The sequence below is a fragment of the Eleutherodactylus coqui genome, chromosome 4, assembly GCF_035609145.1.
Source record: "Eleutherodactylus coqui strain aEleCoq1 chromosome 4, aEleCoq1.hap1, whole genome shotgun sequence".
In the NCBI taxonomy this organism is placed as follows: domain Eukaryota; kingdom Metazoa; phylum Chordata; class Amphibia; order Anura; family Eleutherodactylidae; genus Eleutherodactylus; species Eleutherodactylus coqui.
In genome coordinates, this window is record NC_089840.1 from 36,868,550 (window position 1) to 36,893,966 (window position 25,417).

The 25,417-nt window shown below is 43.0% G+C and overlaps 1 protein-coding gene across 3 annotated transcripts in view; it reads left to right on the forward strand.

Moving 5' to 3' along the window:
- The window catches only part of STXBP5L (syntaxin binding protein 5L), a 208,141-nt gene that overhangs the window by 134,455 nt on the left and 48,269 nt on the right, over positions 1 to 25,417 (forward strand). For 2 of the 3 annotated variants that reach the window (XM_066599260.1, XM_066599261.1), the window contains 6 exons: positions 410 to 450; positions 7,293 to 7,510; positions 7,967 to 8,145; positions 13,580 to 13,705; positions 15,205 to 15,356; positions 24,697 to 24,768. In XM_066599260.1, coding sequence (XP_066455357.1) covers positions 410 to 450; positions 7,293 to 7,510; positions 7,967 to 8,145; positions 13,580 to 13,705; positions 15,205 to 15,356; positions 24,697 to 24,768 — 788 coding nt within the window. The remainder of the gene's footprint in view (positions 1 to 409; positions 451 to 7,292; positions 7,511 to 7,966; positions 8,146 to 13,579; positions 13,706 to 15,204; positions 15,357 to 24,696; positions 24,769 to 25,417) is intronic. The other variant, XM_066599262.1, reaches the window with a different exon arrangement.

Consider the following 25,417-nt stretch of genomic DNA (forward strand, 5'->3'; position numbering starts at 1 on the left):
GTGCGTATGGCATGGGCAGCTTACACGTCCTGAAAGGCATTATCAATGCTGAGCAGTATATAGAGGTTTTAGAACAACGTAGGCCCCATCCAGACACTCTCTCTCAGGGAAGGCCTTGCATATTTCAGCAGCACAATGCTAAAGCACATCCTGCCTGTTAATTTATGTATTTCGGTCATGAAAGGGTTAACATGTGGCATAAATCTGGACTGGACCATTAATTAGAGGAAACTAATCCTGTTTCTACATTTGTTTATTGACAATGCTTCTAATTGTTGCCCTAATTATCATTTTGACTTTTGTCTTGGGAAATGTTATAATTTTCTTATTATATTCCAGACTGCAGCGCCCCCTACATGTAGCCTGCACTAGAGCATTTACTTATATCTCCTTTTTTTTGTACTTACAGACATGCGGATGGTTCTGTTAAATTCTGGGACGCTTCTGCCAGTAAGTGTCAGCGGGTCTTTACTACCTTATTGTAGAGCAGTGACATGTAAAAGAGCATTTCCGCAGCATTTTTCACTACGCTGTGGGATTCTGTCTGGGGGTTATGTCACAGGTGCCGAAAACAGTGCTGTGATGGAAAGACGGACAGAAACGCACGGAACCATTCACTTGCATTAGTGAAATGGACACTACCTTGGTGTCTGTTTGTTCCTAGTATATTTTCAGTATACAATAATGCAGTCAACCACATGATTCTAGACTCCTTGAATGGAACCCTTCGTTTCACTAATACAAATGAATTGTTCCGTTCGTTTCCATTTGGGGGTACCATCACAACACCCTGTGTAAATGCTCCCACACTCCCAACCATCTCAGAGTTTGGGATCCACTGTGCAGCATACAGTGGATCCGCAGTTCCCTGTATATTAAGATCAATTATTGTCTAAAGAAGAATTCTGCAACTTTCTAGTAGATTTTTGCTTCATTTTTTCACAGTTTTGAAGAGATCTACTCCCAATGAATGGCAATTTTCCCATTTATACTCACTGTGTTGTGTTTAGTATTATCACAGCTCTGATGCAGTCAAGATTTTCTTCCATTCAGTGCCAGCAAGCAGAGCATTTGATTACGATGAAGATTAGCAAGCGTACATGAATCATATACATAATACATAGTATATGTGCAGCTTAGAATGCTGAGTGATTATGTGACATTGCAGTAGCCAAGACGCCATGATGTGTTAGCGCAGGTGTGTGGGGTGTAGAAGATGACAGATTTTAATCAGATTATAGCCACTGCTGTCAGTGCTGATCCAATATAAAAGCTGGACTGTGCTGCTGCTCTCACTTCAGATCCAATATGTTAACCAAACTGGTAGCCGCTGCTCTCACTACTGATCCAATGTATACTAACCAGACAGTAGCCGCTGCTCTCACTACTGACCAATGTAATAACCAGACTGTAGCCGCTGCCCTTATTACTGATCCAATATAATAACCAGACTGTAGCCGCTGCCCTTATTACTGATCCAATGTAATAATCAGACTGTAGCCGCTGCCCTGATTACTGATCCAATATAATAACCAGACTGTAGCCGCTGTCCTCACTACTGTTCCAATGTAATAACCAGACTGTGACCACTGCTCTCACTACTGATCCAATGTAATAACCAGACTGTGACCACTGCTCTCACTACTGATCCAATGTAATAACCAGACTGTGACCACTGCTCTCACTACTGATCCAATGTAATAACAAGACTGTGACCACTGCTCTCACTACTGATCCAATGTAATAACCAGACTGTGACCACTGCTCTCACTACTGATCCAATGTAATAACCAGACTGTGACTACTGCCCTCACTACTGATCCAATGTAATAACCAGACTGTGACCACTGCTCTCAATACTGACCAATATAATAACCAGACTGTGACCACTGCTCTCAATACTGACCAATATAATAACCAGACTGTGACCACTGCTCTCACTACTGATATAATGTAATAACCAGACTGTAGCCGCTGTCCTCACTACTGATCCAATGTAATAACCAGACTGTAGCCGCTGTCCTCACTACTGTTCCAATGTAATAACCAGACTGTGACCACTGCCCTCACTACTGATCCAATGTAATAACAAGACTGTGACCACTGCTCTCACTACTGATCCAATGTAATAACCAGACTGTGACCACTGCTCTCACTACTGATCCAATGTAATAACCAGACTGTGACTACTGCCCTCACTACTGATCCAATTTAATAACCAGACTGTGACCACTGCTCTCACTACTGATCCAATGTAATAACCAGACTGTAACCACTGCTCTCACTACTGATATAATGTAATAACCTGACTGTAGCCGCTGTCCTCACTACTGATCCAATGTAATAACCAGACTGTAGCCGCTGTCCTCACTACTGTTCCAATGTAATAACCAGACTGTGACCACTGCTCTCACTACTGATCCAATGTAATAACCAGACTGTGACCACTGCCCTCACTACTGATCCAATGTAATAGCCAGACTGTGACCACTGCCCTCATTACTGATCCAATGTAATAACCAGACTGTGACCACTGCCCTCATTACTGATCCAATGTAATAACCAGACTGTGACCACTGCTCTCACTACTGATCCAATGTAATAACCAGACTGTGACCACTGCCCTCACTACTGATCCAATGTAATAACCAGACTGTGACCACTGCCCTCACTACTGATCCAATGTAATAACCAGACTGTAGCCGCTGCCCTCACTACTGATCCAATGTAATAACCAGACTGTGACTACTGCCCTCACTACTGATCCAATGTAATAACCAGACTGTGACCACTGCCCTCACTACTGATCCAATGTAATAACCAGACTGTAACCACTGCTCTCAGTACTAATCCAATGTAATAACCAGACTGTGACCACTGCTCTCAATACTGACCAATATAATAACCAGACTGTGACCACTGCTCTCACTACTGATCCAATGTAATAACCAGACTGTGACCACTGCTCTCACTACTGATCCAATGTAATAACCAGACTGTGACCACTGCTCTCACTACTGATCCAATGTAATAACCAGACTGTAACCACTGCTCTCAGTACTAATCCAATGTAATAACCAGACTGTGACCACTGCCCTCATTACTGATCCAATGTAATAACCAGACTGTGACCACTGCCCTCATTACTGATCCAATGTAATAACCAGACTGTGACCACTGCTCTCACTACTGATCCAATGTAATAACCAGACTGTGACCACTGCTCTCACTACTGATCCAATGTAATAACCAGACTGTGACCACTGCTCTCACTACTGATCCAATGTAATAACCAGACTGTAGCCGCTGCCCTCACTACTGATCCAATGTAATAACCAGACTGTAGCCGCTGCCCTCACTACTGATCCAATGTAATAACCAGACTGTAGCCGCTGCCCTCATTACTGATCCAATGTAATAACCAGACTGTAGCCGCTGCCCTCACTACTGATCCAATGTAATAACCAGGCTGTAGCCGCTGCTCTCAATACTGACCAATGTAATAACCAGACTGTAACCACTGCTCTCAGTACTAATCCAATGTAATAACCAGACTGTGACCACTGCTCTCGCTACTGATCCAATGTAATAACCAGACTGTAGCCGCTGCCCTCATTACTGATCCAATGTAATAACCAGGCTGTAGCCGCTGCTCTCAATACTGACCAATGTAATAACCAGACTGTGACCACTGCTTTCATTACTGATCCAATATAATAACCAGACTGTAGCCGCTGGCCTCATTATTGATCCAATATAATAACCAGACTGCAGCCACTGCCCTCACTACTGATTCAGTATAATATCCCGTCTATAGCCATTGCAATCATCTCAGATTTACCAGTTTATGGTCATCTTTTAGGAACCCTGCCCTAGGGACTGAGTCTGTTGTAGAGTTTGCAAGTTTGTTACATTGTAGTAAACGTAAAAAAACATTTTCTGTCATGACTTTTTCCTTTCCTTTATTGCATCAGTTTTGAATCTCTGTCAGAGGGTTAACCTGAAGTTCTTGGCCCCCAATGCAGTATCTTTAAGAGGAACCCCACCTACCATATGCCATTGATATAACACCAGTGTGTCCTCTTATGTGGTAGAAGGGCTATTGGGCACCCTTATAGCTGCACCCGTACTCTTCGCAGCACCAATGCCAATAATAATGAACTTGGCGTATTCTGCTCCCATGTCCGCTGCAGATTCATGTTCTCCCCTCACATTTGCTTCATCTGTAACTGATGAAATTTTACTTGATCTTCTGTAAAAAAAGAAAATGACTGAAGGAAAGACTTCGGAGAAATTATTCCACGTGAGCGGAGCGAGCAGCCACTTATCTCCCTCGGTTAAGTTCCAGCTTGTGCCTGGAGATGTTGACTTCACTTCATTTGGCCGCAGCTGGAGCGGCTTCTCGTAGCGGCAATCACTTCCACGCAGTGAACTTTCCGCAGATCCGCCGCTCCAAAAATAAACTGCCGAGGTGACAAGTGTCACAGACCTCTGCTTGACTTCCTGTAACGCGCGGCTCATTCCACTCACCCACATCGCGCTCCACGCATCATTTACTCCAATGTTTGGGGGGAATTAAATCTTTTTGGTTCACAGGATATTTTACATGTTTCTAGTCAGAGAGGAGAAGTGATTAAAATGATCACAATATACGTACAGCTTGTTCATCACAGGCCGACCCCCACCACATATCACCTACATCGAATTCAAGCTGTAAGCCGCTATCATGTTAACCCCCTCGACTCATTTGAAGCCCAGAGCACTGTTCATTTCTTCCACTTCATTCGGGAGACATTTTCAAAAGCCCCATCGGCACCAAACACATGGGATGATTTGCTCTGCAGATTGTGCACAAGGATGATTGAGAGTTGGGACTGAGATTCAAATGACATCCATTCAAATGAATGGGTTCTTTTGTCGTGTGAGTTATGTCTATGTTGCAATAGGACAGAACTCGCACAGGAATATCGCCCATGTGCATAAAGGATCGCCTGGGCTTCAGGAAGCTGAGATCTGTGCTGTTGTATCTAGCATACCGTAGGCCTGATCTCTGCTTCCTGGTCCTCTATACAGCGCTTTATGCTTCTATTGTTTGGCTCTGTCCTAGGAGCTGAACAATGGAATAACAGAAAAAGATGGACTCCATTCACGTAGTCCAGCCTCCAGCATCAGGCATTTTTGCCAGACAAAAGAGCATACAATGCTACACTGTTTTGTCCATCTTATGCTAAAGGTTCCTAACGGAACCTCTGTCGGAGATCTGAACACCGCTTTGCAAGCATTTTGAGGTTGCTTCAGATAAAGATCTTGGGTGGGGTTTGCCATACACTCCACCTATTAAAGCAACCCTCCACTTGCGGGACAAAATTATATATCAGAACAAGAGGGAAAGGGGGACATATTTTCTGCAGTTGTTCTCTTCTGCAACACCTCCGATCCACCAGTTCCAGACCCCATATTCAGCCATCTAAGATGACTGCAGAAATTTTCTAAATGTCTAATGCACACTGTGCTGATCACGTGTCTATAGAGCAGATATAGAGCATTGGTAGTCTAACACTATCAATGTACTGCGGGTATTAGGTAGTCTGAAGATTGTGTCAGCCATTTTGGATGGCTGAAAATGGGACTTGAAACTGGCGGATTGGAGAGATGATAAACAAGAACAACTGCATGTAATGTGTCTGCCCCCCCCATCCGGTCCTGGTATAGAAGTTTGTTCCAAAACCAGAAGGTTGCTTTAACCCTTTCCAATCCAATTTGTATCCTGGTTTTCCTAGGGGGCTTACTCTTTTTATGCCATTATACAACAGCGCTATATGCTGGCTAAAGCCAGTACTACATGAGGTGACATGTTGGATAGGCTCTAACAGCAGAGAGGCTGGCAATATACAGTAAGAGAACCCCGATGGACGTCTTCCAACATCGGAGCTGTACAGCCTTAAATCATAATGTCTTCAGAGGTCAGACAGTGGATTGGAAAGGGTTAAGTAGGCCTCGTTTTAAGGCCGAATTCACATGTTCCTATGAGAGTTGCGCCTGAGAGACTTGGGTACAACTCGCATTGGGCAGCACACGGACACTCATCCATGTGCTGTCCAATCTCCTCGGATCCTGCATATTGCATGCTCTATTTTTGTTCCTAATAAAAGGACAAGAATAAGATATGCAGAGGCTCTTTTTACATGGATCATGGGTCCTTTTGAGAAATTAGAAGTGTGAACAGCCTCATAGGCTATAATAAGCCGTGGACTGTCTAAGAAATACACAGACAACACAAGGCGTGAAAATATAGCCATGTGATTGAGCTATAACAGCCCATTTACACGTAACGATTATCCCTCAAAATTCGTTCAAACAACCAAAAACGAGCGATCATCGTTACATGTAAATGCGGGCATCGTGTACTTTATGTTGGAACAATGGTTTTAAGGTGAACTTAAAATCCATCATTCATCTGCTGGCAGGTAAAGCAAACACATTTATCTCTTAATAGACAGCATGCTGTTATCTCCATGGGTGTCGGCAGATAACATTGTAATCTGCAGTCAGCTGCCAGCAGAACAATGCAGCAGTGTGCACAATTGAGGTGTGATTAATCACACGCTGGGCTCTGCAAACAGCTCCTGCATGCCCTTTTACATGTAAATGAAGATGAAAAAGTGTTAATGGCCATTAACACTTTATGCAAATAGCTCGCTAAATCTTTCAATCTTTCAGTCGTTTGAAAGAATATCTTTGCATGTAAATGGGCCTTAAATCTATGGCTTTACAATGTTTGTCTTCCTTTGCAAAATAATAGTGGTGCACATCTACTGCCCCTTGAAGCCTGTGCCTTGCCTGTCCCTGAGTCTTCTCCTCTCACCTCTAAAGCCAGGGAAGTGGCTATCTAACATATACATAGACACATTTACAAGACCGCCTATAGGCACAAGCCTACTGCTCCTGTAGGAAAATCTAGCCTTGATAGCAACTGTTCCTAATCGGACGTAATATAGCAAGAGGTCCAAGTACCTCTTTGTTGCACTAATATTTTTGCTTCTCTTTAACATCTTGGTTGTCTTTATTACTCTTGGAGATTCAAGTCAAGGAGAGGTTATTGGTCCATTGGGTATAGATGATGGTCCTCGTTAGTGGATATGCATGTCATTTGGGTCTTTTTTTCCTTTCTTGTATTTATAGGGAAGAGACCTGCAGAACAGAACAGCTAGGAAGGGGCACATGTAATATTTATTGCATGACGGCATCCTTGTCCAGGCATCAGCTCTATGGTTTCATGTGATGTTTTACAGCTAGCCTCCAGATGTTATACAAACTGAAGACATCCAAGGTGTTTGAGAAGCAGAAGCTGGCGGAAGGAAAGCAGCCGTCGGACATGGTGGAAGATGACCCCTTTGCCATCCAGATGATGTCTTGGTGTCCGGAAAGTAGAATCTTCTGTGTAGCGGGGGTGTCGGCTTATGTCATAATCTACAGGTTCAGCAAACACGAGGTGGTAACGGAGATAGCGGTAAGTGTTCATAAGAACCTGACCCCCACCTGCAGCCCCAACATTTACCATGCGCATCTCTTGATATGTAATTGGGGTTAGTTTTTGCAATGGCCACAGCCCAAGGTTTTAGGCCTCTGCTCACGAGGAATAACTTTTGAACTTTTGTAGGATTGAGAAAGTATAAGAATAAACACTTTATGAGGCCTTACACTCATAAACAGGTTGATATTTTGCAAAAGTCCTGGAGCCAGGCTTGCAATAGCTGATAACCTAGAACCATATCCTACCCGCGGCTCCAAAGCATATAATGCGTGTACACAGTGAATGGTCACATCTATGGATTTTATCACTGATAGTCACACAAAAGCTTTTTGCTCCCCTTCCTGTTCAGAATAATCCATTTTCTAATTACAGTGTATCAATTTGGTTACTGTGTTTCTCTCTGATGGGATTCATCTTTTTGTTTCCTGTAAGTCCCTAGAAGTGCGGCTGCAGTATGAGGTGGAGGACATCATGACCCCTGACCCGGACAGCGTCTCTCCATTTCCAGAACCCACAAGTCAACCTCTGTCCTCAAAGAGTAGAAACCTGGCAGGCAGTGCAAACACTGTGACATGCGAGGGGCCTCTGAAGGACAGTTTACCTTGTCTAAGGTGAGAACCTTTGAGTTATTAAGTTATCAAAATTCCCTGAAGACTTCTGCTGAGTCCCAATAATTTAGGCTTTTGAAAGTAAGGGTTCTTACCCACTCGCATTTTTTTAACGCTGCAAGCGTTTTTTAACGCGAATGTCAATGGGACTTTCTAATGTTAAAAACGCATCACACAAAAGTCGCAAAGCACAAACTTGCGATGCATTTTTAACCCTTTGCAATCTAATTTTGGATTCAGGGTTTCCTAGGGGGCTTTCTCTTTTTGTCATTACACAATGGTGCCATCTGCTGACTAGAGCCTGTACTGTGGTATTGGAAATGCTGGAGAGGCCCCCCCGACAACAGAGCGGCCAGTAATCTACAGTAAGAATACCCTGCCAGACATCTTCTGACATCGGAGCTGTACAGCCTTCAATCAGAATGTCTGAAGATGTCAGACAGTGGATTGGAAAGGGTTAACATTAGAAAGTCCCATTGACAATTGCGTTAAAAAAAACGCAGCGATATCACAGCGTTAAAAAAACCGCAAGTGGGTCAGAGCTCTAATGGTACTTTTGACACAGATCAACTGCCCGCTGAAAAATCACTCAAACAAGGGAAATCCAGCAATAGTTGTCTAATGTAAAAGTGGTAGCCGGCAGGGTACTAAGTGAGAAATTGTTCATAAGAAGTCGCTAGTCGCTTTGTTTCAGCTCACTGAAACAAAGCAACTATTGAGCGACTTCACGCTCCGTGTAAACAGGCATTTGTTCACAGCGAATGGAGTTTGGCGGCCGGAAGAGATCTGTGGTGCGCTCCGTCTTCCCTCATTGATCAACTACCGCTCCTGTCTGAAAGCACCTACCCATCTCCACTGATCCTGACAATGGGGTCCTTTTGACCCTCTCTTCTCATTTCAGCAGGCTCACTGCACCCACCCTCAGTGATGTCAGATTAAAAGGAGTGATGATTGCACATGCGTGGCACCTCTCTATTCATTTCCATGGGGCTGACAGAAGTAGCCAAGTACAAGGCTAAGCTATCTTTGGCAGTCCCATTGAAAACTAATGAAGGGGTGCTGCAGGAAAGGTACAGTGAGGAAGAGAGGAGGACATGGGCCCCCCATTTTCAGGATTGTGGAATGCTTGAAAAAGAATTATGAAGAGTGAATGTCCCCCAGTGATTAATCATAAGGCACATATTATGTAACAAAATATAAAATACACAAGTAAACAGATGGAAATAAAGAGAAAATAAAAATCCCGCCCATAGCAACCCAAACAAGCACCATAGTTGCCCATTCATCCTAGACTATATGTATTACATATTAAAATAACGGAAACAAAGCAAAGACCTCCTTCTAATTCTTTATTTTAGAGTCAATTTGCAAATATAAGAAATAAAAACTATAAATAGAAAAAAATATATAAAGTTTTTTTGGTTTTTCCTTTTTGTACACTTGACCTCTAATAAAAGTAAAAAAAAAAGTAAAAAATATATTTTTGTAAAAAAAGGTACAAAAACAGCACACGAAAAATGCCGTAAAAGTGATTTTGGTAGTCCAAGCGCATGCGCAGAATCACTGAAAAGTATCTTTTCACTTTGGCTAACTTCACACGGACAAGTGCAATATTGGTCTGTGAATCATGGCCACAATTTTGCGCTCGCCAACATGTGATTTTTGCCGCGGATGCAAGACGTTTTTGTTTCAAAACCACCTCTCATCACTTCAGGGAAGTAGCCATCCTCTGCCGCAGCTGACAACCACGTCGGAGGATTGCGGAGTTTCTCCCATTGTTTTCAGTGGGGAAGCCTCACATCGCTTCACACTGCATGCACCTAGCATGTCATGCAATGCTGCTGCCAACCCCATTGAAAACAATGGGCGATGCGAGAGCACGCTCCAAAATAAGACATGCCATGATTTGTTTCAAAAGAATGGGGTTCATATTCATGATTTGTGTGCCTCACAACGCACAAATCTCGCGGGATTTTCTCGCCCGTGTGAAGCCAGCCTTAGGCCAGAAACACTGAGGCCTGGTCATTAAGGGGTAAATCTTGGATAGCCTTTTAAGCTTTCTTTGTGCTGTATACCAGAAGGTTTTGGTGAGTAGTTGTCAGTGGGGGATGATTTACATCAATCTGTCCACTGCCCTAAATTGGGGGACTGGAGTCTTGGATGACCAGTCGGCATGTTGTGTTCTGCTCCCTAAAGGGTCAGTTCTTGTGCTGTGTGTGACGTCAGATTGGTTCCTGTTTGTGTACTTGGGTGTTAATGTTTGTCTGGGATTATGCTGGCAGAGATTTTTACATAAAGTGCGAGGATCTAATATGCGGAGATTACAGTCATTAGCAGAGCGCACACTAGGCGGCACAGAGTGGCCTAATAACCATGTCGCACCGTCAGCAAGCGAGCCTTGAAAGCTGTAATTTAAGAGCAATTACAGTATTATTCAGAGAGCTGCGCTTACAAAAGACTCGGCGGCGTCATAATTAACCACATTCAGCATTCTTCAATTTGTTGAAACAACAACTCATTTACTCTAATTTTAGGTTAGAAGATTTTTTTCCTGTTGATTTTCTCTCTAAGTCTGTTTGCTCACCGATCATTCCAGGAAGTGTAGCTGGATTAATGCTGGGAGCTGGCGCAGGTCGTGTGTGATATATGAGCACCATACGCCGCATCTGTCCCGTCACAAGCCAAAGAACAGGGGTTTATCTCAGGGTATATTCATATGTTGCTTATTTGCTGCAGATTTTCTGCAGTTGGTTGAAAACCCACAGCTGCAAATTCACACCAAATGGTGCAAATTTGTGAAAATCTGCAGCCTAAGTTAATATATTGCAGATTTAAAATCCGTAGCGCAGGTCCATTTCCGTTAGGGATGTTCTCTACGGTGTGTGAATGGGATTTCTAACGTCTCATCCACAATGCCTCTATGGTAAATGCTGCATTTCTTCCACAGCTACTCCTGCTGCTGCAAGTCTGCGGTATTTTCAAAACGTGTGAATGTTGCGGGTGGTGGTGCGACGCAGGTTCAGGACGGCGTGGCGGTGACAGACGGAGGCAAAGGCAGCTTTTTTTTTTTTTTTTTTTTTTTAAATAAAAATAAACTCTACTTAACAAACCGCAGAAATCTCTCTATGGGAGGATATTGGTACTTTAACTGGACATCACACTTAACATATCTCTATCCCACTTCAGCGCACCATAGGTGGGGGGACATCTCCTTCTCTGCTATAGAGGTAACAAGGCACTTCGTCCACCGTCATTACTGTACATAATCCGTTTATTGCTCCATAGTGATCATTGTATTCCGTATTACCAAAGGCCAGCAGCCTGCCAACATTGTGGCCTAATGCACCGTAGGTGCCCGAGTACGTGACTAAATTTTAGGAGGTCTCAGGACTTGATTGGAGCTGCGACGCATCTTCTCACTATTTATATTGTGCTCTGTGGCGCCAATATCTCTCGCCCACTGCAGGGAGGGGCAGGGGCTTAGCCTTCGACCTACTCACCCTCTAGGTGTCTGCACACACTTTTTGGGTGTCAGGATTCCCCTCCTGACCCTAATCTGACTGTAAGGGGTAAAGATATCGGGGGGAGAGGTTCTACATCCGACAAGCAAAAGCCGGTGTGCATAATAAATTACAATAAACTCGTGGGGGAGTCGATTTAGCAGACCAGATATTGAAGCCATATTTGGTTAAACGGAAAACGAGGTCCTGGTTTAAAAAGTGGCCATAAACCTCATTCAGGTGGCAGTCCATAATTTTGTCCTGTACAAAAAAACCCAAAAAACTTTGCCGCGGCTTTGCCATGAGTCTGAAGATGACCAGAGACTAAGAGAAAAAGATTTTATTTGCCGCATATCTGTCACAACCAATAAGACAAACCTACAGAACAGATGCAGAGTGTGCAGCAAACGTGGGAGACGCAGTGGTTCACACTACTACTGCCCCAAGTGTCCCATAAAGCCTGGCCTGTGCAACGGGGCCTAAAGCATTTACCAACGAAATTTGTGTTCTGAAAGCCCCCGGGTGCATCTTTCATTTTGGGCTCCGCCGTGTGTCCACACATAGAAATATGTGACTATAATCCTAAGTACAGGAGAAATGGGTGTATCATTTTTAGGCCCCCAGTCCACGGCAGTCCACACCGGCCGACGCTTCCCATAGCATTACTATGGAAAGCGCCGGCACCTGTCTGCGAGCGGAGAATCATTGGATAGAGCTGAGCGGCGGTGATTTGCCGGCGGCTCCTGCTCCCAGACGGTGGCTCCAGCGGCGGAGCTTTGCCACGGGATACTGCATCGCCCGTGGACAGCCAGCCTTACGGTTTGTGTCTCTGTTTTCATGTGTGCCGTCTAAAAAAAAAAAAGACTTTAAAATGACACATTTCCCCAAAAAAATCAAAATCGTAATTTTTTCCCAGCTGCTTTGTAAAAAAAACAATAAAAAACAGTGGGGTCAAAATGCTCACTATTCCCCTAGATGAATGCGTAAAATTGTCTAGTTTTCAAAAGTGGGTCATTTGGGGTTTTCTCCTGCTTTAGCAGCGCAGTGCCTCTATGAGCGTGCAACGGGGCCTGAAGCATTCACCAACAAAATTTGTGTTCTGAACGCCCGGGTGCGCCTTTCATTTTGGCCCTGCCATGTGTCCAGATATAGGATGAGGGCCACAATAGGCATATTTCTGAGCACAGGAGAAACGGGGAATATCAATTTTGTGGTGTATATTTCAGTTTTCATGTGCGCTGAACATGAAAGTAACTGCCTTTAAAAGGACACGTTTGTGGAAAAATTTAAATGTTTATTTTTTGCATGATTTGCATTAATTCCCGCAAAAAAAAGACATGTAATTAAAATAACAACAACACCCCTCAATCACTTAAGGGTCATATCTCAGGGTATCTTAACAGTCCTACACCTGTGAGCCTCTGCAAACTTGGGTTGGTGTATAAAAAGAAAATGTACTTCAAAATTTTAATAATTGCTGTTAGATTTGTAAGTCTGCTAAATTCATTAAAAATTAAAAAAAATACAAATCCAAAATAAAGTAAACAGATGGAGATTATATATTTGATTTACAAAATAGCACAGTATGTATTTACATATGTGACATACAGCTGCTGAAAACAGGAAAACACAACAATGTTTAAAAATTTACTGCAAGTTTGGTGCCTTCAATAAAAATATGCTAATCGCATCGATCTACTTTCATCACCTAAATGAGGTACAACAGGTGGCGAAAAAACGATGTCAGAATTACTTGGATATGCAAAGTTATTCTTTGTTAAAGTAACATTTGCCAGATTTCCAATATTTGGCTTGGTCCTTAATGGATTAAATGGGGAAAATTGGTTACTACCTCATTGGCGGTTTTTGCCTTCTTCTGGATCAACGTTGGCGGGGGAGGGGGGAGTAATAAGGGACTGACAATGTGTTCTCCTCAGTGTGAAGAGCCGACCCGTGCGGATGCCTCCTGGATACCAGACAGAACTCGTAGTCCAACTTCTATGGATGGATGGAGAACCTCCACAGCAGATCACCAGCCTTGCGGTCAGCTCTGCCTATGGCTTGTGAGTAAAGGCAGGATGTTGGTATTACAGGTGACACCAGATTACGAGTGCGCTCTATCTGAAGATTAGATGTGATGGCTGCTGTACTAGTAAAGCTACCCCCCCCCACCACCACCCTTCCCTATAAGCGTGCATAGTCAGATCAGTCATGTTTATTGCTATATAGTAAGAGAGAAGACTGTTAATACGCACGTTGGGTGCCAGTTATCTCCATGTTGAAATGAAGCATGTCTGATCCTTATTTCCCCAGGATCAAGTTTAATCTACAGTAATGTATGGAGGTGTCAAGTTATTGTGCAGCTGTCTCTGAATGTACAAAGTAATTACATAAATATGCATACATTTACCAAATGCTGATAACTTGCTACAAGGTTATCTTAATACAAATGAAGCCATTGAAAAGCTATTGAAAGGGCAAGAAAGTTCTGTGCCACAGTTTATTGAAAGGGTATTCCAGATGTTTACAACTGATGACCTGTCCTATAGAGAGGTCATTAATAATTGATCGGTGGGGACCCTGATCTGATCGTCCAGCTTGCTGTCAGTGCAGCAGGGCTAGACCTCGCCATCGCTGATCAGGGCAAGAAGTGTCAGATCCTGTCTGTAATGAGGAGCCAGAAGTGTAATAGAAGTGCAGTGCTTGCATTGATCCTGTGACTCTTTCTGCCCTAACCAGTGCTGAAGATCCGCTGGAATCCTGAGCAGTGGATCCCCACCAATCAACTAGTAATGACCCCTCTGGAGGATAGGATTTCAGTTGTAAATCCCGGTATATGCGGCAGATAGCAAGTTAACCTTTGCTACATGTGTGCATAATATATGTGTGCGTATGTATTCACGCATATATACTCATGCCCAGGGGCGTACCTAAGGGCTCAGGGACCCGGGTGCAAAAGTTCAGCTCGGGGCCCCCCCCTGGGCCTCCACCCCACACTTCCCCGTACCCAGATAGATAGATAGATGAGGGAGACAGACAGATACACACATATATATACACACTTACCCCATTCAGCAGGGGGCAGCGCATGATCACATGATCACTGTGCCCTGCCGTCCCATGTGACTTCCTCCCTCCTCCCCTGCCGGCTCATGAGAGTTCCTCCCTGCTCTTTCTCTCAGACTGGCCATTCTGGCTGCCGTATGATGGGAATCTTGCTGCAGACAGAACGGCCAGCTATTAATGCACTGAATGTGCATGTGGGTATGGCGGAGGGCGGCCTCGGGGGCCCCCTGAGCGCAGGGGCCGGGTCGCCATGGCGACCCCAGCAACCCCTGACGCTACGCCTATGCTCATGCCAAAGCACACAAAAAATGCATGCATGTGCGTACATATAGAGTGTACATATAGACACACACATTAATACAGACATGTGGAGCTATACAGACAGCACCTCATATTGGATGGGGTTGCATCGCTCCCTAATGACAAAGGAAGAGATGGAATGTATTGATAGTATGAATCAAGCTGACCTTTAGCTGCAACTTCTGCATTGTTTCAGGGTTGCCTTTGGAAACTGTAATGGCCTGGTTGTGGTAGATTACATTCAGAAGACCATCCTGCTCAGCATGGGGACTGCCTACTTATATGGACCCAGCGACCCGTACCAGAGGCAGCCACGATCTCCCCGCAAGAGTAAGCAGTTCCCACCAGGTATGGGATGTATAGTCTGTGCAAATCCTGCATGATGTTCGCCAACTGCATGAGATCTGTTTGCCCCTCCCACTGCGCTCACCAACACTCATGTGTAGATTTATAGGATTTCATGTCTCCACCAGGTTCCCTTCCTATCTCATACATGTCTAATCTGTAATCCTAACTATCATCAGGCCTCTTTCTGTGTTCCAGCGATATGTTCGGCTTGTTGTTTAGAAACAGGAGCTGCAGGAACCAGGTGACTACATGAGTACCTTATCCCTACGGAGACTGGAAATGTTCACCAGCCAAATCTAAAAAATCACTGGTGACATATAATGACAACACCAAACCAGTACCACTGCCCCTCGATGCCATAAATCCCCTGTAAAATGAAAATACTGATTCCGAGTTGCATCTTGTATTACACTTCAGAGCTGTACTCACTGTTCTGCTGATGGAATTACTGTATACATACATTACATAACTTTTTCTGTACTGACCCCAAGCAAAATCCTGTATTATACTCTGAAGCGGCACTCACTATTCTGCTGGTGGAGTCACTGTGTACATACATTATATTACCTATACAGTGCATCCTGTATTGTACTCTGGAATTGGATTCACTGTTTTGCTGGTGGAACCACTGTGTACATACAGGACATAACTCAAGATCAGTAATTTTATTATACTCCAGAGCTGTGCTCATTATTCTGCTGGCAGAGTCACTATCTACATACTTTACAATACTTATCCTGTACTGATCCTGAATTACTTCCAGATTCACTAAGGCAGAAATAGTCTCAAAATATTGGACCTGTCACTGACTGGACTACTTAAAATATACCTTTCAATGATAATATATTAAAAACACGCACATATGGGGGGAAATTTACAACAAAACAAACACCTATTCTTAGAGTTCCAGTGTAGGTCCATCATATGTAGGGTGGTTAACCACTCTGAACACTAAGAAATTAAATAGAAAGGACTTTAAGAAAAAAAATCCCACCACAAGACCCCTTCCAATCTGAAAAGGGGTATTATAATATTTTTTAGGATCTCAATAGAGTTAACAGGTCTTGTGGTGGGATTTTTTCTTAAAGTCCCTTCCATTTAATTTCTTAGTGTTCAGAGTGGTTATCTGCCCTACCTAGGACTCACCTACAATGGAACTGTATGAATAGGTCTTTGCTTTGTTTTGTTGATCCAGAGGAAGCCAATTTCCCTCATTTAAGGGGAAAAATTCCTTTCTGATTCAAAGTCTGGCAATCAGAATAAGCATTGCATAACCGACACCTCCGAAGTAATCGGTGACTATAACATGTATTATTGTAACGCTCAAGAACGGCATCTAGTCCCCTCTTACACTCTTTTATCAAATTTGCCATCACCAGGTCCTCAGGCAGAGAGTTCCATAGTCTTACTGCTGTTACAGTAAAGAACCCTCTTCTATGTCAGTGCAGAAACCTTCTTTCCTCTAGACATAGAGGGCGCCTCCTTGTTAGTCACAGTCCTGGGTATAATAGATGATGGGAGAGCTCTCTGTATTGTCCCCTGATATAGTTATTGGGTCGCCCCACAGACATCTTTTTTTTTTAACTAAATAATCCCATTTTTGATAAGCCCCCTGGGTATTGTAGTCCGCCCATTACATTTATTACTTGAGTACCGGTGCCCAATACTATACACAATATTCCATGTGTGGTCTGACCAGTGACTTGTAAAGAGGAATGACAATGTTTTCATCATGCGCCCCTAGGCCTCTTTTGCTGCACCCCATGATCCTATTTGCCTTGGCAGCAGCTGCCTGACACTAGTTGCTCTAGTTTAGCTTCCAGTTAACTCAAACCCCCAAGTCCTTTTCCATGTCAGTGTTTCCCAGTGGTTTCCCATTTAGTGTGTAATGGTGACATGCATTTCCTCTGCCCATGTGCAGAACCTTACATTTATCAGTGTTAAACCCCATTTGCCACTTCTCTGCCCCCAACTTATCCAGATCCCAACCACATTCTGTCCTCTCTTATGTTATTTACTTTCAATAATTTTGTATCATCTGCAAATATTGAGATTTTACTGCACAATGCTTTCACTGGGTCATAATTAAATGAATTAAAAAGAATTACATGACTTGCGTTCTACGCACGCTGAGTTATATTCTGTGTTGTACTCTAGAGCTACAATCACAATTCTGCAGTTTCAGAGCAGAAATCTCCCAGCACCTTCTGCTTGTTCGGTGTCTGCAAAGAGCTTGCTCTGATGATTTGCTTTATGGGAAATGTCATCTATATGCCAGGCTCTGTACAGTCATCTGATGTAGGTAGAACTAACTTTTCCCTGTAATAAGGAGCTCAAGTAAGCTGTAAGGGGGTGTCTGTTACTGGAAACCATAAACAAGTTTGCCTTCAATCAGCAGAAGTGTGAAGATGGCGAAGGATGTCTAATCAATCTAATATTAGGTCTACCCTATATCATGGCTTTCAGGGCCTATTCCAGTTATAGGTAATTTTTAAAAAAGTTTTCACACAGCGGCACTGCTCCATTAATATCAATGGGGCAGACAGAAAATAGCCCAGCGCAACACTCGGCTATGTGTCCGCACCATCGAGAAGAATGGAGCCGCTGCTACACATGTGCAATGAGTGGCTCTATTCTCTCACCACACTATAGAAATGGGATAATGCATCTCAACTCTGAAATAGGGGTACACAGGTCCCTCCTCCTTGGAATCAGTTGGGGACCCAGCAGTTGGACCCCCGCCGATCTATCAGTTTTCACCCATTCAAAGGGTGGGTGAAAGCTTGAAAAAAAGTTGTATAACCGGAATACCCCTTGAGGTTTTGGCATATTGACATATGGCATGAAGAGCATATATTTTAGCATTCTTTGAAAAATATTGCCTCCTCATATAGCTCTATAGATTAAAAAATCTTGAGCGGAGAGAACGGACTGATAGATTGCATCAGTGCAGGTAAAATCTGCCAAACTATTAGGACAGGAGAGAGATCTGAGCCGCTGCACTGTTTAGCTGGTCTGGACACAATGTAACGAGCCCCTTGCTGAGAGAATATTAGGGTGTTCAGCCTCTGAATGTAAACAAGTAATGTCCTCAATTACTCAAAGCAAGCAGAGATTTTGAAAATGATGGTTAACTGAACTAAAGTCTATTAGAAAGTTGCAGAACTTTTCATGATACAATGATCTACACAAGACTGGGTCGACCCGTTAGGCACAGTATATAAATATCACTCCCCCAGGATCCTAGCAACTTCTTGGTTCCAGGTATTAAATATATTTTATGGTTGTTGCCGCTTATTAATCTCCGGTGATCCGAACAGAGACCGCGGGTTTCCCCTCCAGCACAACAGCCCGGCAATCTCTCAGCTGATCCTGATGTTAATCGGGTACATGAGTTCTCCCCTCCACGCGGCACACGTGCCGGCAGAGAAAGCCCCGTGTCACAAGCGGCCTTGTCCCCGCAGCAGACCACCGAGCGTCTGTCTCCAGCCGTGAGAGAGAGAAATACGAAAAATAACCCACCGCATGTCACATGCCAAAAGCATAACTGCAGAATAGACAGCATTGTAGAGAGGAAGAATGAAGCCATCAGTCACACCCCGGGCGCTCTGACAATCACAAACCAGCCTGATAGCAGGAGGCTCATTAACTCCGCAATGTCAGGAAACATCGCCCCAAATGTGACACAGAGCAGGAAGCAGAACCTTCTGCTGATTTCATTTGTTTGTCAGTTCATGCACAGATAACAGAAGTCGGGTTTATATTACAGTCATGAGGGTATTGTCTATAGACCTGAGGCCGATGAAGAACATGTTCTGCAGTTGGATGTAACATTTACAGCAGACTTACAGATTTGAGCAAAGCAAAATGCACTAAGAACTATGCAATTAGAAGTATACACTGAGCAATGTGTACAGTAAAACATATGTAATATATGTACACAGTGACTCTGTGTGAGTGCAGCTCTGGAGTATAATACGGAATGTAATTCAGGATCAGTACAGGATAAGTAATGTAATGTATGTACACAGTGACTCCACCAGCAGAATAGTGAGTGCGGCTCTGGAGTATAATACAGGATGTAACTCAGGATCAGTACAGGATAAGTAATGTAATGTATGTACATAGCGACTCCTCCAGCAGAATAGTGAGTGCAGCTCTGGAGTATAATACAGGATGTAACTCAGGATCAGTACAGGATAAGTAATGTAATGTATGTACATAGCGACTCCTCCAGCAGAATAGTGAGTGCAGCTCTGGAGTATAATACAGGATGTAACTCAGGATCAGTACAGGATAAGTAATGTAATATATGTGCACAGTGACTACCAGCAGAATAGTGAGTGCAGCTCTGGAGTATAATACAGAATGTAACTCGGGATCGGTACAGGATAAGTAATGTAATGTATGTACATAGCGACTCCTCCAGCAGGATAGTGAGTGCAGCTCTGGAGTATAATACAGGATAAGTAATCTAATGTATGTATACAGTGACTCCACCAGCAGAATAGTGAGTGCAGCTCTGGAATATAATATAGGATAAGTAATGCAATGTATGTACGCTATTTATATATGGTAATTAAATCTGAAAATATTGTTTATATTTATAAAATTGTTCATCTTTATTCATAAATCTACAATCACATGACCACGAAGGATACAAGGCTAGATAGATTGATAAATTATATTAGACGGATAAATAGATTGATTTTACTCTGCGATGTTACATGCAGTACAATAATGATAGATGAATTACTAGTTACTGCGGCAGCTCCGAGCTGGAAGTCATCAGCCTCTTCTATCCACCAACTGCATCTGTCATCACGTACCCCAGGGAGAGGCAGAGCCCAGTCATACTGTTTCTGGAAAATGCTGAACAGCGACACAGACATCTCCATCCAGAAAATGACATTATAGGGAGATGTCTGTGCCGCTGTCACAGGCCCGCATCTCTGGAGCTTGCTGCACCACATTTACAGGCTTATTACAAATTATCTTCCCGATATGAAACACTCATAACTCCCGTTTAATGACACTCAGATACATTAATTTGATATTGATGGAAACAGAACTCAAACATTTTCATTTAGCAAAACTAGTAAGATTGTCCTTGTGTCCCATAGCAACCAATCACAGCCCGGCTTTCATTTCTCAAGCTGCCACTGAAGACAGAAGAGCATTGTGTGGCCTTTGATTTTCACCTCTACAAGTCTGTTAGTGTGCAAGATCATTGTCAAACAAAGTTTGGTGAAGATCCACCCAATGGGTACTCCAATTTTAGGTTGCATCTGTAACCAAAAATCAGCCAACCGGCCAGCAGTAAGTGTGGAAACAGCGGAGCGCGTCCGGGCAAGTGTTGCTCAAGGTCCTCAGAAATAAACTGCAAAGTAAGCAGAGATTTGGGCATCCAACAGCAACCGTGTGCTAGATTCTGCGCTGATGTTTGTGATGTTATCCCTACCGATTGCAATTTTTACAGGCTCTGAAGTGACAAAGCGAAACGACGTTCTTCCCGCAAGAGTATGCAAACTCGAGCGATGGGTTCATGGAATATTTGCTGTTTAGCGATGAAGCCGCCTTTCACTTTTTGGGTGCAGTTAGCAAACGTAATGTCAGAATCTGCGGAGGGAAAACCCATATGCCTTCATGGAGCGTATGTGCGGCTCGCCCAAGGTGAATGTGTTTTGCGCTATAATTTGTAGCCCTTTCTTTTTCCATGAGATAACAATCCTGGAGATTTCGTATCTGGATGCTACAAATATGGCTGCTGCCGCCGCCAGCAGAGGGAACTCTCAGATGTCCTCTTCCAACAGGACGGGCACCTTGCCCCTCCCATTATCACAAGTGAGCTCAATAGGCAACTACCAAACAGGTGGATTGGCTGTGCAAGTCGTGATGATAGTGAACTTGTGGCCTCCATGTTCTCTGGACCTCACACCTTTTATAGTTTTTGTTTGTTTGTTTGTTTTTTTGGGAGGAAAGGGGAGTGATAGAGTCTACATGCTCCCCCCACCACCCACCATACATGATCTGTGAGTACACATCCCAGAAGCCATTACATAAGTGAGTCATGCAAATAAGGGAGATAGAACAATACCTCTGCAGCACCACCTATTGGAAGGCAGCATTCCTGCGAGTCAATGTCAGACTCTTTATACAAGCCTTGTAACAATGACTGGGTATTGAAACAATTGTTACAAGGCTTGTTTATACAAGCCTTGTAACAATGACTGGGAATTCAAACAATTGTTACAAGGCTTGTTTAAAGAGTCTAACACTGACTTGCAGCAATGCTGTCTTCCAATAGATGGCACTGCGGAGGTATTGTTCCATCTCCCTTAATTGCATATTACTCAGAGGAGCATGAATGGCCTTATAAGTCTCCTCACTCACCTTCTAGGTGCTCTCCCTAAGCAGAAAAGATAGCGTTCCTGACATCAGTCAGTCTTTGTTACGCCACAGTGTGTATGGCAGGAACGTGACTACAGGCTCCATGTGTGTCCAGTGACAAAGGGAGCCACACTGATCACCTCTGATATGGAAAACCTTTTTTGGTGTTGTGCAACAAAACTTTTTGAGTTTCTGTTTCGATTGATATCAAATGTATGTATCTGAGTAAACGTCAATTATGAGTGTTTTATATCGGGAAGATCATTTGCAATAACTCTGCATTTTGTACATTTCACTGTTGTCTCCATTATGTTTGTCGTTTTCCTAATTTTATTTTTCAAGTATGGCAAAACTGGTGTGGATGTAAAGACTTGTGATGAAAATGTATATATTTTACAGCACACTTAATATGTGACTGCCCTATAGATCCTAACATGGGTTTGTAATATTTTGTGCTGCACCCCCACACTCATAATATGTTGTTACTTTATTAGCTTATCCCTGGCATTATACATTCTGCCGGTGATTTTTATAAGGATCTCAGTTGCTCTCTTTCATGAAAAGACCAGCATATTGTAATGGCTCAGACACCAGTGCTTAGCATTGAATGGAAATATAAAAAATATTTTGCTTAGTATTGTGATTCCCTTTAAAAAATAGGAGGGGGGGGGGGCGGTGGGCGAAATGTACTTCATTAATACATAGTTTCTAGCTAATATTACCCTTACCAGAGCTGACCATTCTAAGCTGTGTAGACCTTTAGACCCTTCCTATACTGTTTAATGTTAAAAAGCTTGTTAATACATTACAGTACTTATCCTGTACTGATCCTGAGTTACATCCTGTATTATACTCCAGAGCTGTACTCCCTATTCTGCAGGTGGAATCACTATCTACATACATTACATTACTTATCCTGTTTGATCCGTTGATACATCATGTATTATACTCCACAGCTGTAATCATTATTCTGCTGGTGGAGTTATTGTTTACATATATTACTAATGGACCATTTACACGGGACGATTAACGCTCAAACATCATTGAACCGAACGAATAAATGCACAAAAATTGCTCACTTTTCGTTTATAGGTTTTTAAAGCTGACTTTCAGTCTGTTTAAAAACCATTGCTGGATCGCCTACATTACCTGTATTGATCCTGAGTAAAAGATGAAAATAAGTAATGCAATGTATGTACACAGTTACTGTACCAGCAGAATAGTGAGTGCAGCTCTGGAGTATAATACAGGATGTAACGCAAGGTCAGTACAGGATAAATAAGGGTGTTTTTACACTGCAAAGATGATCGCTCAAAAGATGGCTTTTGAGCAATCATTTTGCATAAACTACTACTTGGCACTAATGCCTATTAGTACCAAGTAACAGTGTGTGAGCCGCCAGGAGCTGTAATCAGGAAACAGACCTCCGGCTGTTTCCTGATTACTTTTGCTTTGCTCTGCTGGTGGAGCTGACAGTTGAGAACACAATACAATGTTATCAGCTGTAATCAGCTGTACACAGGCAGAGCACAGCTTGCAGTCCTGCTTATCAGCTGTTCTACTGAATGATGGTTTTCAAGCAGAACTGAAAACTGTCGTTCGGTAAAAACCTGAGAGATGGGCACATTTAGACACAACAATTATTGCTCAAAAGATGGCTTTTGAGAGATAATCGTTGTGTCTAAATGGGCCTTTATGTATACAGCTACTCCACCAGCAGAATAGTGAGTCCAGCTCTGGAGTATAATATTTGATATAAACCAAGATCAGTACAGGATAAGTAATGTAATAAATAGACACAGAGAGTCCACCAACAGGATAGGGAGTGCAGCTCTGCAGTATAATCCAGCATGTACTGTATGTACCTCAGGACCAGTACAAGATAAGAGATTTATGTAGACAGTAAAGGCCCTTTTACACGCAATGATTATCACTCAAAATTTTTGAAATGGCCGAAGGTGAGCGATAATCGTTACATGTAAATGCAGGCAGTCGTGCACTATTCATTCAATTGTCGCGTAGCGCTGGTTTTTAGCCCACATAAAAAACATTGTTTAATCGCTCAAAAGGCATTCTATTTGAATGGAATTCGTTAAGTCTTTTGAGCAGCTTGGCGACTTAAGAGGAGTAAACAATGTACTCATTGTGTTTGCCTTGCATACATAATGAGTACATTGTTTACTCTGCTGGAAGGAGACAGTTGAATCCTGCAGGCCAGATAATCCCTTGCATAAACACCCATCCACCTCAGCAAACAACTTGTACTGAGTTTACTTTAGCTAATGGCGTTAATCGTTGCGTGTAAAAGGGCATTAACTCCTCCAGTAGAATAGTGAGTGCAGCTCAGGAGTGTATATACAAGATGTAACTCAGGATCAGTACAAGTAAGTAATGTATGTAAACAGTGACTCCACCAGTAGAATACTGAGTACAGCTCTGGAGTACAATACAGGATATAACTCGGGATCAGTAAGGATAAGTAATATAATGTATGCACAGAATGGCTCTGTTTTTTAAGTAGATGTGTTCCAGTCTTCAGGTAAGGTGGTCTCATGAAGCCTCCTATCTTCCTCTATCTACAATGCTGCTTGGCTCCTTCCCTCTGCAGCTTAGTCCGCTGGGAGCTTTTTAGGTGTCATATGTAAACTCCTTGTAACAACCAGCCTCCATGCCCGGACTGGTTGTTCTCGCTCTGCCATGCTGCTTCCTGAGTACCTTGGGTATCCTTTCCCATTATTCTGTTCCATAGGATCTGATATACGGCATCATTTTGCACCCGTCCGCTTCTGTTATCCACATGCTCTTTCCTGATTGGTTGATGCAGGGGAGGTGGGTGTGCACCCCGGCCGCCATGAATATCACTTTCTTTCACCGCAGACTGTTTTGTTCTTTTCCTTTCTTTTCTCTGCCTGCTGCTGCTGATCTGCTGATACGCTGGCATGTTCCACAGACAACTTTTGCATGCGTGGCCTGTCTAATTTTTACCCAGATATAACGAAACGGATCCGTACTTCTTATCAGAGTAAGTTCCCCAGGGACTGCGGGTGTGAGGCTTGTTTTCAGTTCCTTTCTTTTTGGTTTTGCACAATGTGTTGCCATGAACACATTACACCTGCATGACTTTATTTTATTGATTATACTGTATAATGTTTTTTTTCATTCTTGATGCTGTAGATGAGATATCTTATTCCATCTCATCTACGCTTTTTGTTTCAGTTCTGTGTAATTTTCAAGATCTCTGCTTGCTTTTTTGAATGGGAACATTTTACTCAAATCCACAGGCCGAAAGCCTGGGCCGACCGCACGCTTCTCACCACTAAGAGTCTCAATATATTTCTTCCCAGCCTAGAAATTCTGTATAAGCTAATCGGGCCAGATTTATACATTTTACCTAAAGGACAAGAAAGATATTTTTGCTGTGATGTGTATATTTTACTGAGGATTGGTTACATTGGTAACAGCAGGTGTGTACAGGCTTTCCAGCTTTGTGGTAATCAAGAATGTTCTCATTCACTAACAGCAAGCAAAATGTTTGAAAATGGTGAGGAATTGAAAACAAAATAACAGAACTTTTTTTTTTTTTCTACTAAGATTAAGCTTTTTTTGCAGACTACTGATTCGCCGGTTAAACTCTGACTCCACTTTTTCTCTAAAGCTCTTTTTAATAGCAT